This window comes from Silene latifolia, chromosome 3 (genome assembly GCF_048544455.1).
Source record: "Silene latifolia isolate original U9 population chromosome 3, ASM4854445v1, whole genome shotgun sequence".
NCBI lineage: Eukaryota > Viridiplantae > Streptophyta > Magnoliopsida > Caryophyllales > Caryophyllaceae > Silene > Silene latifolia.
Window position 1 is genome coordinate 92,159,818 of NC_133528.1, and position 15,820 is coordinate 92,175,637.

The 15,820-nt window shown below is 37.5% G+C and overlaps 1 protein-coding gene across 1 annotated transcript; it reads left to right on the top strand.

Annotated features, from left to right (window-relative positions):
- Window positions 1-206: 206 nt before the first annotated feature.
- On the top strand, window positions 207-866 carry LOC141649334 (uncharacterized). The gene has a single exon (XM_074458027.1). The coding sequence runs from the start codon at window positions 207-209 to the stop codon at window positions 864-866; it is 660 nt and encodes a 219-aa protein (XP_074314128.1).
- Window positions 867-15,820: the final 14,954 nt, after the last annotated feature.

Genomic DNA, 15,820 nt, shown 5'->3' on the forward strand with positions numbered 1-15,820 from the left:
ACTTTATTGGAAATAGTAATTAAACTAATTTATTATTCCTACACGATTTAGGAAACCGTGTATCCTAACCATCCTAGGGAACCGTGTCCAGCAGCTATGTGGCCGGTTTTGAGCTTCTTGATGTCTTGATGCAAACCACATTTTAGCATAATCTTGCCCGTTGGAACAAACCCGAATCCTTTTACCATTTGATTTATCCTCCGAGTATGCTCCTGCATCACGAGCAGCCAAAGAGAAAGTCGAGAAATAAGAACGATGATGATCGGGGTTTAAAACTCGATATTCCAGACTTTGATGGCGAGATGGATCCGGAAAAATTTCTGGATTGGGTAAGACAAGCTGAGAGGGTTTTCGAGTATAAAGAGTATGATGACAAGAAGCAATTTAAAGTTGCAATCATGAAGCTTACAAAGTATGCATCTTTATGGTACGAAAATCTGAAAAAACAGAGGAAAAAGGAAGGCAAAGACAAGATCAAATTTTGGATCAAATTAAAGAAGCACCTGATGAGACGATTCCTGCCAAGGGATTATGAACAAGATAACTACTTAAAGCTCCAATATTTAGAGCAAGGAAGCATGTCCGTGACTGATTATATCAAAGAATTCGAGAAGATGTTGATTGTATGCTATCTTGAGGAGAAAGAAGAGCTAAGGGTGGCGAGATTCATCAAGGGCCTAACACCCGCAATTGCAACGAAGGTAGAAATCCAGAATTACGATGGATTTAGCGATGTCTGCAGATTGGCGTTAAAGTTTGAAAAGCATGATAAGGCACGAAAACCTTATGCTTATTCCAAAGGACAAAGTTCGGGAACAAACTCGTATTCCAGGCCAGCTCCTAGCAAGGCTAAAGAAACCCCGTAAGAAGAACCTAAAGACAAAGGAAAGGGTGTTGCCGAGCCAAAAGGGAATTCTTTGAGGCGTTGTTTCAAGTGTCAAGGCTATGGTCATATAGCAAACGAGTGTCCTCAAAAACGAGCCTTAACAGCTCAAGAATTGTATGATATGATTCCTGTATTTGTCACACCGGAGGAAGAAACGGTTTAAGAGAATGTTGAAACTGACGGTGAAGGAATAGTCTATGATTTGGATCCGTTGAGTGAAGAGGAATGTTTAGTGCTGCGTAATTTGCATATGGAGACGGGTTCAGCTGAAACCGAGCAACGAGAACAAATCTTCCACACTCGGTGCAAGGTAAACCGTAAAATTTGCAATCTTATTATTGATAGTGGATCATGTGCTAATGTAGTAGCAAGGGACCTTGTTGATGAACTGAAATTGCAAACTAAAGACCGAGTTAAACCATATAAATTACATTGGCTGAATGGGGAAAATGGGATTCAAGTTAAGAAACAGGACTTAGTTTCGTTGAGTTTAGGACCCTATACTGATGAGGTGTGGTGCGATATAATCCCTATGAATGCATGCCACATTCTGTTGGGTAGACCTTGGCAATTCGATAGAAGGGTTGAACATGACGGGAGATCCAATGTGTATAGCGTGACGAAGGGTAATGTGAAATATAATCTGAAACCTATGTCGCCTAATAAGATTAAAGAGTCTAAAATAACGAAAGGGAGTATGTTTATGGAGGCTCGGGAGGTTGAAGAGGCTTTAGCTCGTGGAGAACGAACTTATGTACTGCTGGTTCGTGAATTGGGGTCCGTTGGTATGTGTGATGACCGTGGAGTACAGGGGCTGCTAGAAGAGTTTTGGGATGTTGATGCAGGAGCACTCGAAGAAAATGAAAATGAAGTCTTAATTAGTCGAAATGTAACTCACATTTCTGAAGGTTTCAAAATGGGCTCAAGTATCGTGAATATGATAGCATGGGGAAGTCAAGGTGACGGGTTGGAGTCCGTCTAAGTCAACACGCCAACCAAGGAGGGTCAAGGTCGGTGCTGATGGAGGTGTTTAAGATTATTAGTTTCTTTATTTTTGCTTTCCTAATTCTAGTCAATAAATGTAAGGTAGTGTTGTTATTTTCCTTATAGTTTCTTTCCTAATCTTAGCAAGATTGTAATAAGGCAATTTGCCATAATATGGGTCGGATTTCCTAATCAGTTTAGGACAAGTTAAGGAAGTCTAGGGAAGGGAGGTCGGTTTCCTTATAGTATAAATAGGGACTTTTGTATTCAGTTTTATTCATTCAAGTTTGGAGATTAATACAAGTTTTCTTGTTGCTTATTGCTTGCGAGCTTTGAGAGTCTTATTTCTTTCTTGCGAGGGAGAGATTAGAGTGTGGTTGATCCTTGCGAGGTGAGAGTCACAAAACCCAGTCGTGTGTGAGTTCGAGTTCCTTGCGAGGGAGGAGAGTTTATTCACGTCATATCCTCTTAATTTTCGTTCAAAAACATATAAAAATCAAATAAAAAGTCTAATATTCCGCTGCGTGTTTTACAACAAAATCGAACAGTCCAACGTACTGTTTAGATCCATAAAATCGACTAGATTTTACATCAATTTGGTTACCAGAGCAAGGTTATTAATTTGTTTCTTAACAAGTTAATCTTGGGAAGTAAAGATGCCGGGAGAAGCCGATTCCAGCAAGGGCACCGGTGACGGTTCAGGTACGATTCAAGAGCAACTAGATGAGATGAAACAAGCTATGGCCGAGCTAAAGTATATGATGAAGAACCTTCCAATTGGACGAGGTAGAGAACGAAGTCCAAGTCGTAGTAGGTCTCGTGGATCATATTCTGATGATGCGGATTCCAAGTCCAAAAAGGAGAACAAGAACGATGATGATCGAGGTCTAAAACTTGACATACCTGATTTTAATGGAGATTTAGATCCCGAAAAGTTTTTGGATTGGATTAGGCAAGCAGAACGAGTTTTCGAATACAAGGAATACGATGAGCATAAGCAATTCAAGGTAGCTATTCTAAAACTTACTAAATATGCATCGTTGTGGTATGAAAACTTGAAAAAACAGAGAAAGCGTGATAAGAAGAGCAAGATTGATACTTGGGAGAAACTTAAGAAGCACCTTATGAGGAGATTCTTACCAAGAGATTATGAGCAAGAAAATTACCTAAAATTGCAATCTTTATCACAAGAAAATCTGTCCGTGGCCGAGTACATTAAAGAATTCGAAAGGATGATGATTGTTTGTGATCTTGAAGAAAAGGAAGAGCTTAGAGTTGCAAGATTCATCAAGGGTCTAATACCATCACTTGCGTCCAAAGTTGAAGTTCAGATTTACAATGGATTTGACGATGTGTGTCGCTTGGCTCTAAAATTCGAAAAGCAAGACAAAACAAAGAAGTCCTATACCTATTCGAGAGGAGCAAGTTCTGGCTCGAGTTCTTATTCTAAACCAACAACGAGCAAGCAAAAGGAAGTTGTGACAGAAGAAGTAAAGGACAAGGGTAAGGGTGTCGTGGAACCTAAGGGTAACTCATTAAGACGCTGTTTTAAATGCCAAGGCTATGGTCACATAGCTAATGAATGTCCACAAAAGAGAGCACTCACCGCTCAAGAATTGCGCAACATAGTTCCAAAGATTCGTTCAAACCGAGCAGTCCCACGAACTGTCTCGATATTGAGGAGGACGAAGAAGAAGGTGTCGCCTATGATGTTGATCCGTTGAGTGAGGAAGAGTGTTTGGTAATTCGTAATCTTCATGTAGAAACAACTCCGGATGAAGCTGAACAAAGGGAGCAAATATTTCACACTCGTTGCAAGGTACATTCTAAAATTTGCAATCTAATCATTGATAGTGGATCATGTACCAATGTTGTGTCAAAGGAGTTAGTTGATGAGCTGAAATTACAAACCAAGAATCATAATAAGCCATATAAATTGCATTGGTTGAATGGGGATAATGGAATTCAAGTAAGGAAGCAAGCATTAGTTTCTTTGAGTTTGGGACCTTATAATGATGATATTTGGTGCGACGTGATTCCTATGAGTGCGTGCCATATTCTATTGGGACGACCATGGCAGTTTGATCGAAAGGTTGAACATGATGGAAGAACTAACATATATAGCGTGACCAAGGGCAGAACTACATTCAATTTGAAACCTTTATCACCTAGTAAAATCAAGGGGCTGAAATCAAAGAAGGGGAGCTTATTTATGGAAGCTCGTGAGGTTGAAGAGGTTCTAGCTCGTGGAGAACCAGCCTATGTTCTTATGGTTCGTGAATTAGAAGCCAATGGTGAAGGAAGCAGCCGTGAAGTTCAAGGGCTATTAAAAGAGTTTTGCGATGTATTTCCCGAAGAATTACCGGTTGGATTACCTCCTTTAAGAGGTATTGAACATCAAATTGACTTAATTCCAGGAGCTCAGTTGCCAAATAAACCAGCCTATCGTTGTAATCCCGAAGAAGCAAAAGAATTACAAAGACAAGTGCAAGAGTTAATTGATAGGGGTTATGTTCAAGAAAGTTTGAGTCCTTGTGCCGTACCAGCTCTATTGGTTCCAAAGAAAGATGGGACTTGGAGGATGTGTATTGATAGTAGGGCCGTTAACAATATCACAATAAAATATCGATTTCCTATGCCGAGGTTGGATGATATGTTAGACGAGTTGAGTGGGTCACGAGTATTTTCGAAGCTTGATTTACGAAGTGGCTATCATCAAATGAGAATTCGTGAAGGTGACGAATGGAAGACAGCGTTCAAGACTAAGCAAGGGTTGTATGAGTGGCTCGTTATGCCATTTGGTCTTTGCAATGCTCCTAGTTCGTTTATGAGGTTGATGAATGAAGTATTGAGGCCGTTCTTAAACAAGTTTGTTGTGGTGTATCTCGATGACATTCTTATTTATAGCAAGAGCAAAGAGGAACATATTGAACATCTCCGTGAAGTGTTTAAAATGCTACGAAAACAGAAACTATATGGCAAAATGGAGAAGTGTACATTCATGATGCCAAGCGTGGTGTTCCTAGGGTATATTGTTGGTGAGAATGGTGTAAGCATGGATCCGTCCAAAGTGGAGGCAATCAAGGCATGGCCGGTTCCTAAATCAACAAGTGAGGTTCGTAGTTTCCATGGTTTGGCTTCGTTTTATCGAAGATTTATTCAAAATTTCAGTACAATCATGGCGCCTATAACCGAGTTGACGAAGAAGGGTGAGTTTGTATGGACTCCTAGTGCAGAGAAGGCATTCGAAGAGGTAAAATCTAAACTAAGCTCCGCACCTGTTTTAACACTTCCTAATTTTGACAAATTGTTCGAAGTTGAGTGTGATGCGAGTGGAGTTGGGATTGGGGCTGTTTTGGTGCAAGATAAACGACCAGTAGCTTACTTTAGTGAAAAGTTGGGTGGTGCGCGATTGAATTACTCGACTTATGATAAGGAGTTCTATGCAATTGTGAGAGCATTGGATCATTGGGGTCATTATTTGCGACCTAAACCATTTGTGTTACATTCGGATCATGAAGCATTGAAGCATATTCATGGACAACGAAGTTAAATCAAAGACATGCCAAGTGGGTTGAGTTTCTACAATCTTTTACTTTCTCATCAAAGTATAAGACGGGAGCTTCTAATGTTGTTCTTTGATGCATTGTCTCGAAGACATACTTTATTGATCGAGTTAGATGCGAGAATGCTTGGGTTTGAACATATCAAAGAGTGTACAAAAGCGATCCAGATTTTTCTAAGGAGATTATTGAGCCAACGGGGTTATATCTTTTGTTCAAGACGGTTATCTGTTCAAGGGCAATCGATTATGTATTCCCAACGGTTCAATTCGAGAGCTTTTGATTCGTGAAGCTCATGGTGGTGCAATAGCTGGACACTTTGGAGTAAACAAGACTAATGATGTTTTGAGTGAGCATTTTTATTGGCCAAAGATGAGCAAAGATGTGCAAGAGATCGTGGCTAAGTGTGTGGTGTGTCAAAAGGCAAAGAGTACGTTCAATAAGGGACTTTATACGCCCCTGCCCGTACCTACACAACCATGGAATGAGGTAAGTATGGACTTTATACTTGGTTTACCTAGAACTCAAAGAGGAAAGGATTCAATTATGGTTGTTGTGGATCGATTTTCAAAGATGGCGCATTTCATCCCATGTCATAAAACCGATGACGCTACTAATATTGCTGAACTTTATTACAAAGAGATTGTTCGATTACATGGTATTCCGCTTACTATTGTGTCGGATCGAGATGTTAAGTTCTTAAGCTACTTTTGGAAGACATTATGGAGATTGGTTGGAACGAAGTTGTTATTTAGTACTTCTCATCATCCACAAACAGATGGACAAACCGAGGTGACTAATAGAACTTTGGGAAGCTTGTTACGAGGTTTGGTTAGCAAGAGTACGAAAGATTGGGATGTTAAGTTAGCTCATGCCGAGTTTGCATATAACCGAACGCCGTCAATGACTACGGGAAGATCACCATTCGAGATTGTTTATGGGGTGAATCCGTATCTTCCTATTGATTTGGTTCCTATACCAAAGAAAGATGTGTTGAGTTTCGAAGCAAAGGAAAGACAAGCTGCATTTTTTCGAGTTTGTGAGCAAGTTAAAGCACAAATCGAGAAAGCCAATGCTAGATACAAGGAGAAAGCAAATAAACATCGAAGGCAACCTGTTTTTAAAGTTGGGGATTTAGTATGGTTACACTTAAGGAAGGAACGTTTTCCATCCAAGAGGAAGAATAAGTTGATGCCAAGAGCCGATGGACCATTCAAGATACTTGAAAGCTATGGGACTAATGCCTACAAGTTAGAATTGCCAAGTGAGTATGGAGGTGTAAGTGCGACATTCAATGTTGGAGATTTGTCACCATACTTAGATGACGAAAATTTGAGGTCAAATTCTCAAAAAGAAGGGGAGAATGATGCAGGAGCACTCGAAGAAAATGAAAATGAAGTCTTAATTAGTCGAAATGTAACTCACATTTCTGAAGGTTTCAAAATGGGCTCAAGTATCGTGAATATGATAGCATGGGGAAGTCAAGGTGACGGGTTGGAGTCCGTCTAAGTCAACACGCCAACCAAGGAGGGTCAAGGTCGGTGCTGATGGAGGTGTTTAAGATTATTAGTTTCTTTATTTTTGCTTTCCTAATTCTAGTCAATAAATGTAAGGTAGTGTTGTTATTTTCCTTATAGTTTCTTTCCTAATCTTAGCAAGATTGTAATAAGGCAATTTGCCATAATATGGGTCGGATTTCCTAATCAGTTTAGGACAAGTTAAGGAAGTCTAGGGAAGGGAGGTCGGTTTCCTTATAGTATAAATAGGGACTTTTGTATTCAGTTTTATTCATTCAAGTTTGGAGATTAATACAAGTTTTCTTGTTGCTTATTGCTTGCGAGCTTTGAGAGTCTTATTTCTTTCTTGCGAGGGAGAGATTAGAGTGTGGTTGATCCTTGCGAGGTGAGAGTCACAAAACCCAGTCGTGTGTGAGTTCGAGTTCCTTGCGAGGGAGGAGAGTTTATTCACGTCATATCCTCTTAATTTTCGTTCAAAAACATATAAAAATCAAATAAAAAGTCTAATATTCCGCTGCGTGTTTTACAACAAAATCGAACAGTCCAACGTACTGTTTAGATCCATAAAATCGACTAGATTTTACATCAGATGTGTTTCCGGATGAATTACCAGATGGGTTGCCTCCTTTACGTGGTATTGAACACCAAATAGATCTGATTCCAGGGGCGGCATTGCCTAATAAGCCGGCCTATCGTTGTAATCCAGAGGAAGCGAAGGAGTTACAGAGACAAGTCCAAGAATTGATAGATAGGGGATATGTTCAAGAGAGTTTAAGTCCGTGTGCGGTGCCTACGTTATTAGTGCCAAAGAAGGAAGGGACTTGGCGAATGTGCATTGATAGTAGAGCGGTAAACAACATTACAATTAAATATCGCTTTCCTATGCCAAGACTTGATGATATGCTTGACGAACTTTCTGGTTCAAGTGTCTTTTCTAAACTGGATTTGAGGAGTGGTTACCATCAAATGAGGATTCGAGAAGGGGATGAGTGGAAGACCGCGTTTAAAAGGAAGCAGGGGTTATATGAATGGCTTGTGATGCTGTTTGGACTTTGCAACTCTCCTAGTTCGTTTATGAGGCTGATGAATAAAGTTTTAAGGCCGTTCCTTAACAAATTTGTGGTGGTCTATCTTGACGACATCCTGATTTATAGCAAAGATGAAGAGTCGCACAAACAACATTTGCGAGCTGTGTTTGAAGTTCTACGAGTTCAGAAGCTTTATGGTAAATTAGAAAAATGTAGTTTTATGGTCTCAAGTGTTGTTTTTCTTGGTTATATTGTGGGTAAAGATGGAGTAAGTATGGACCCATCCAAGGTCGATGCTATTCAAGCCTGGCCAGTTCCGAAATCAACTACAGAGGTGCGAAGCTTTCATGGTTTAGCATCTTTTTATAGACGATTCATCCAGGGTTTTAGCTCGATTATGGCTCCAATTACAGAGCTAACCAAGAAGGGAGAGTTCGTGTGGACTAGCAGCGCCCAAAAGGCGTTTGAGGATGTGAAGCGCAAGCTGTGTTCCGGACCTGTTTTAGCACTACCCGATTTTAATAAATTGTTTGAAGTCGAGTGTGATGCAAGTGGTGTTGGAATTGGTGCCGTGTTAGTGCAAGAGAAGAGACCTATTGCATACTTCAGCGAGAAATTAAACGGTGCAAGGCTGAACTATTCAACCTACGACAAGGAGTTTTATGCAATCGTGAGAGCATTGGACCATTGGAGTCATTATCTGCGTCCAAAGCCGTTTATTTTACATTCTGATCACGAGGCTCTTAAACACATTCATGGACAGCAAAAGTTAAATCAAAGACATGCTAAATGGGTTGAATTTTTACAATCCTTCACATTTTCTTCAAAATACAAGACGGGAAGTTCTAATATCGTGGCTGATGCATTATCACGAAGACATTCATTGTTAATTGAGATGGATGCAAGAATTCTTGGTTTCGAACATATCAAGGAACTGTACAAATCTGATCCAGAATTCTCGAAGGAAATTATTGATCCAACAGGTTTGTATACTGTTCAAGATGGCTATCTCTTCAAAGGTAATCGGCTATGCATTCCAAATGGGTCGATTAGAGAGCTGTTGGTACGTGAAGCTCATGGCGGGGCTATTGCTGGACACTTTGGAGTTAATAAGACAAGTGACATCCTAAGTGAACACTTCTACTGGCCGAGAATGAATAAGGACGTGCAAGAAATCGTGGCGAAGTGCGTGGTATGTCAAAAGGCTAAAAGCTGTTGGAATATGTGTCCTCCGACAATAATGCGATCACGACTGTTGATCATGATGATCACATGTTTAAATCTCATTATAAAGAGTACAATTGGGAAGTAATATTTTACTGTCAACTGATCAACATATATCGGTAATGATTGGCTGACTAGAGTTTGACATTACTGTCGTGCGACGGTGGTGATCAGTTGATCCCCTAGGTCATACCTATAGGGCAACACTCTTAATTGATCATTTAATTAATCGTATAATGTTACGAGTTAATTAAATTACTTGAAAATTGATGGACGATTTTGGAAGTAAAATTTACGTATTACATTGAAATGTGATTAAATGAGATACGGTCTGAGTAATCGAATTGTATCATTGCTCAGATGAAATTATTGTTTAAGAAAACAATTAAAATTTGAATGAATTATTATAAATACAAACTGTTGTGATTTATAAATTGGTAAAATATTTTGGCACAAGTAATTATGAATTACTAAGTCGATTTTTGTATATGACGTATTTTATTAATACGTTGATTTTAATGTGTTAAAAATACATAACAAATTTATGTTACATATGACATGTGACATATTGACAAAATTGACAAAAATAAAATAGGTACCATTTTATGGAGGTGCCGAAATAAGGGAGTGGTTTAGGCTAATATTGTGTTTGATTAAGTTAATGGAAAACACAATGATTACCTACTATTTAGCCATGCAACCCATTGTTTATTGTTAAGAGCAACAATTGCATGCATTGGCTCCCTCCTATCCACCCCTCCACCCGGTTTTTGAGATGAGAAAACCATTATGGTTTTTCATCTTATTTACCAAATAACACATAAAATGAATTAGTGTATCATTGATATTTTTACTCATCCAAAAATTTAGAATTCTAGAGAGATAGAAAGCTCTCTTCTTCTTCCTCCCATAAACCGAAAATATTAAGTGTATTATAATATTTTGGGTTATTTTTCTACAAGATTAATATTATACTAGTTCTTATAATATTAATTTTAATTAAGAGTAAGCTTTGGGTATAAATTCTAAGGAGAGATCCTACTCTTGGATCTTAGTTCTTCCATTAAAGGAAAGCACAAGAACAAGAGAGAAAGGTGATCTCTCTTGTGCCCATAAAACCGAAACATCCAATGTAAGAATAATGTTTCTTCCTTATTTTGTTTTAATGTTTGCATGCATAAGATCATTAGTTAATTTTATGACAAATTAAATTAAAACATATATGAATATGTTGAGTATATAGATCTACTTTTCCTTCAATCGGTATCAAGAGCCATGGTTGTTTGCATGCAAATCGGTTAAAAGTTTTTCCGAGTTATAAAGATTAACATATAAAACTTGTAAAATTTGTGTTATTATGATATATCACGAAATTAATTCATGCATGTTAAAATTTCTGGTCCTAAAATGTTTAAGGATATTTTGGTTAAATTTACGGATTTTTATTGTTCATATTATACAAGAATGACATTTAAATATTATTTTATGAGTAAAAATGTCATTTTTGGTCTAAAATTAGCTATACTTGGAATTTTCCAGTGATTTTTGGATATGTTGTCACATATATTATTTTGAGATAACCTGTAAATTTTCATAATTTTTGGACTTGTTATGCTCGAAAAATGGATTTTTCATTATTAAATTCGGATTTAGGTGAAAAATAGGTTAATATGAGTTAAATTTCGAATCTGGTCATAGAAATTTAATATGTTGTCACATGAAATTTTACAAGATGTGTGTAAAATAATGGGCTATAGTGAAGTCTTTTTGCATGATTTATGGATTTTTGATGAAAAATAGCATAAATAGTGACATTATTAGTGAAAAATTAATAAAACATAATCTATGACTAAGGAAAAACGTCAAATGTTGCATTTTGTTATGTTTTTCAGATCTAATATTGAAAAGTTGATGAATAAAATTTTTCTCATATTTTTTCTCATATTTTATTAAAAACCGATAAACCGCAACATTGTTTTTCCGGAAAAATTTCGAAATTTTTAACCTAAGTTTTTGAACATTATGAGTGTCATGGTATTTTTCCAGAATGTTCATGAGTTTAAATTTCAAATTTTGAATTAATTTGAAATTTTGTGATTTACTTGAAGTTTATAGCTTATTTTTGTAATTTTTAGCCCATTAATGAACAATTTTATAAATATGAGTTAATTATGGTCAAATAATTAGTGAAGACTAAATTTTGAGTCCTAAAAGGTTAGGGTAATTAACTTATGCATAAATATGAATTTATGTAATTTTTGTGATTGTAAAATGTTGAAATCACGCAAATCCGTAAAAACCGAGTAATATACGATATTGGCTAATTAAAGGCGATTTAGCATAAAATTGAGCATGTTCATACATATTATAATGCTGCATTTTCTTTATGATTGTCATAATTTTAATTTATGTAATTTTGAATTATGTAATTTTACTTAGTATGGTCCAAAGAAGGATGGAACGTGGCGAATGTGCATCGATAGTCGAGCCGTGAACAACATCACTATCAAGTATCAGTTTCCAATTCCGAGGCTCGATGATATGCTCGATGAATTACATGGGTCTGAGATCTTCTCTAAAGTTGATTTGAGGAGTGGCTACCACCAAATTCGGATGAGAGAAGGGGACGAGTGGAAAACCGCGTTTAAAACTAAGCATGGATTAAGGACACACAACGAGTCACATCACTAATAAACAAGGATAAATGGCTTACACAACGAGTCAAAAGGACTAATGAACTAGGACAAACGGTTCACACAACGAGTCACATTTACTAATAAACAAGGACAAATGGTTCACACAATGAGTCACAAGGGCTAATGAACAAGGACAAAAACAGTTCACACAACGAGTCACATGGAAATGAACAAGGACAAACGGTTTACACAACGAGTCAAAATGACTAATGAAGAAGGACAAATGGTTCACACAACGAGTCACATTTACTAATAAACAAGGACAAATGGTTCACACAATGAGTCACAAGGGCTAATGAACAAGGACAAAAAGTCCATACAACGAGTCACAAGGACTAATGAACAATGACAAATGGTTTACACAACGAGTTACAATTACAAATGAACAAGGACAAGTGGTTCATACAACGAGTCACATGGACTAATGAACAATTACAATTGGTTAAAAAAACAAGTCACAAAGACAAATGAACAAGGACAAATGGTTCAAACAACGAGTCACAAGGGCTAATGAACAAGGACAAATGGTTCACACAACGAGTCACATTCAGTAATAAACAAGGACAAGGACAAATGGTTCAAATAACGAGTCACATTTACTAATAAACAGGGACAAATGGTTCACACAACGAGTCACATGGACTAATGAACAATTACAATTGTTTAACACAACGAGTCACAAAGACTAATGAACATGGACAAATGGTTCACACAACGAGTCACATTCACTAATAAACAAGAACAAATGGTTCACACAACGAGTCGGAAGGGCTAATGAACAAGGACAAATGGTTCACACAACGAGTCGTAAGGGCTAATGAACAAGGACAAATGGTTCACACAACGAGTCACATTCACTAATGAAGAAGGACAATGGTTCACACAACGAGTCACAAGGGCTAATAAACAAGGACAAATGGTTCACACAACGAGTCAAATGGACTAATGAACAATTACAATTGTTTAACACAATAAGTCATAAGAACTAATGAAAAAGGACAAATGATTCACACAACGTGTCACAAGGGTTAATGAACAAGGACAAATTGTTCATACAACGAGTCATATTCACTAATGAACAAGGACAAATGGTTCACACAACGACTTACATTCACTAATAAACAAGGACAAATGGTTTACTCAACGAGTCACAAGGACTAATGAACAAGGACAAATGGTTCACACAACGAGTCACATGGACTAATGAACAAGGACATATGGTTCACACAACGAGTCACAAGATCTAATGAACAAGGTTAAATGGTTCACACAATGAGTCACATGGACTAATGAACAATTACAATTGTTCAACACAACGAGTAACAAAGACTAATGAACCAGGACAAATTGTTTACACAACGAGTCACATTCACTAATAAACAAGGACAAATGGTTCACACAACGAGTCACAAGGGCAAATGAACAAAGACAAATGGTTCACACAACGAGTCACATTCACTAATGAACAAGGACACACAACGAGTCACATCACTAATAAACAAGGACAAATGGCTTACACAACGAGTCAAAAGGACTAATGAACAAGGACAAATGGTTCACACAACGAGTCACATTTACTAATAAACAAGGACAAATGGTTCACACAATGCGTCACAAGGGCTAGTGAACTAGGACAAAAAGTTCACACAACGAGTCACAAGGACTAATGAACAAGGACAAATGGTTTACACAACGAGTTACAATTACAAATGAACAAGAACAAGTGGTTCATACAACGAGTCACATGGACTAATGAACAATTACAATTGTTTAAAAAAACAAGTCACAAAGACAAATGAACAAGGACAAATGGTTCACACAACGAGTCACAAGGGCTAATGAACAAGGACAAATGGTTCACACAACGAGTCACATTCACTAAAAACAAGGACAAGGAAAAATGGTTCACACAACGAGTCACATTTACTAATAAACAGGGACAAATGGTTCACACAACGAGTCACATGGACTAATGAACAATTACAATTGTTTAACACAACGAGTCACAAAGACTAATGAACATGGACAAATGGTTCACACAACGAGTCACATTCACTAATAAACAAGGACAAATTGTCCACACAACGAGTCAAATGGACTAATGAACAATTACAATTGTTTAACACAACTTGTCACAAAGACTAATGAACAAGGACAAATGGTTTACACAACGAGTCACATTCACTAATAAATAAGGACAAATGGTTCACACAACGAGTCACGGACTAATGAACAATTACAATTGTTTAACACAACGAGTCACAAAGACTAATGAACAAGGATATATGGTTCACACAACGAGTCACAAGGGCTAATGAACAAGGACAAATGGTTCACACAATGAGTCACATGGACTAATGAACAATTACAGTTGTTCAACACAACGAGTAACAAAGACTAATGAACAAGGACAAATTGTTTACACAACGAGTCACATTCACTAATAAACATGGACAAATGGTTCACACAACGAGTCACAAGGGCTAATGAACAAAGACAAATGGTTCACACAACGAGTCACATTCACTAATGAACAAGGACACACAACGAGTCACATCACTAATAAACAAGGATAAATGGCTTACACAACGAGTCAAAAGGACTAATGAACTAGGACAAATGGTTCACACAACGAGTCACATTTACTAATAAACAAGGACAAATGGTTCACACAATGAGTCACAAGGGCTAATGAACAAGGACAAAAAAAGTTCACACAACGAGTCACAAGGAAATGAACAAGGACAAATGGCTTACACAACGAGTCAAAATGACTAATGAACAAGGACAAATGGTTCACACAACGAGTCACATTTAATAATAAACAAGGACAAATGGTTCACACAATGAGTCACAAGGGCTAATGAACAAGGACAAAAAGTCCATACAACGAGTCACAAGGACTAATGAACAATGACAAATGGTTTACACAACGAGTTACAATTACAAATGAACAAGGACAAGTGGTTCATACAACGAGTCACATGGACTAATGAACAATTACAATTGGTTAAAAAAACAAGTCACAAAGTCAAATGAACAAGGACAAATGGTTCACACAACGAGTCACAAGGGCTAATGAACAAGGACAAATGGTTCACACAACGAGTCACATTCAGTAATAAACAAGGACAAGGACAAATGGTTCAAATAACGAGTCACATTTACTAATAAACAGGGACAAATGGTTCACACAACGAGTCACATGGACTAATGAACAATTACAATTGTTTAACACAACGAGTCACAAAGACTAATGAACATGGACAAATGGTTCACACAACGAGTCACATTCACTAATAAACAAGAACAAATGGTTCACACAACGAGTCGGAAGGGCTAATGAACAAGGACAAATGGTTCACACAACGAGTCGTAAGGGCTAATGAACAAGGACAAATGGTTCACACAACGAGTCACATTCACTAATGAAGAAGGACAATGGTTCACACAACGAGTCATAAGGGCTAATAAACAAGGACAAATGGTTCACACAACGAGTCAAATGGACTAATGAACAATTACAATTGTTTAACACAATAAGTCATAAGAACTAATGAAAAAGGACAAATGGTTCACACAACGTGTCACAAGGGTTAATGAACAAGGACAAATTGTTCATACAACGAGTCATATTCACTAATGAACAAGGACAAATGGTTCACACAACGACTTACATTCACTAATAAACAAGGACAAATGGTTTACTCAACGAGTCACAAGGACTAATGAACAAGGACAAATGGTTCACACAACGAGTCACATTTAAAACAAACAAGGACAAATAGTTCACACAACGAGTCACAAGGGCTAATGAACAAGAACAAATGGTTCACACAACGAGTCACAAGGGCAAATGAACAAAGACAAATGGTTCACACAACGAGTCACATTCACTAATAAACAAGGACACACAACGAGT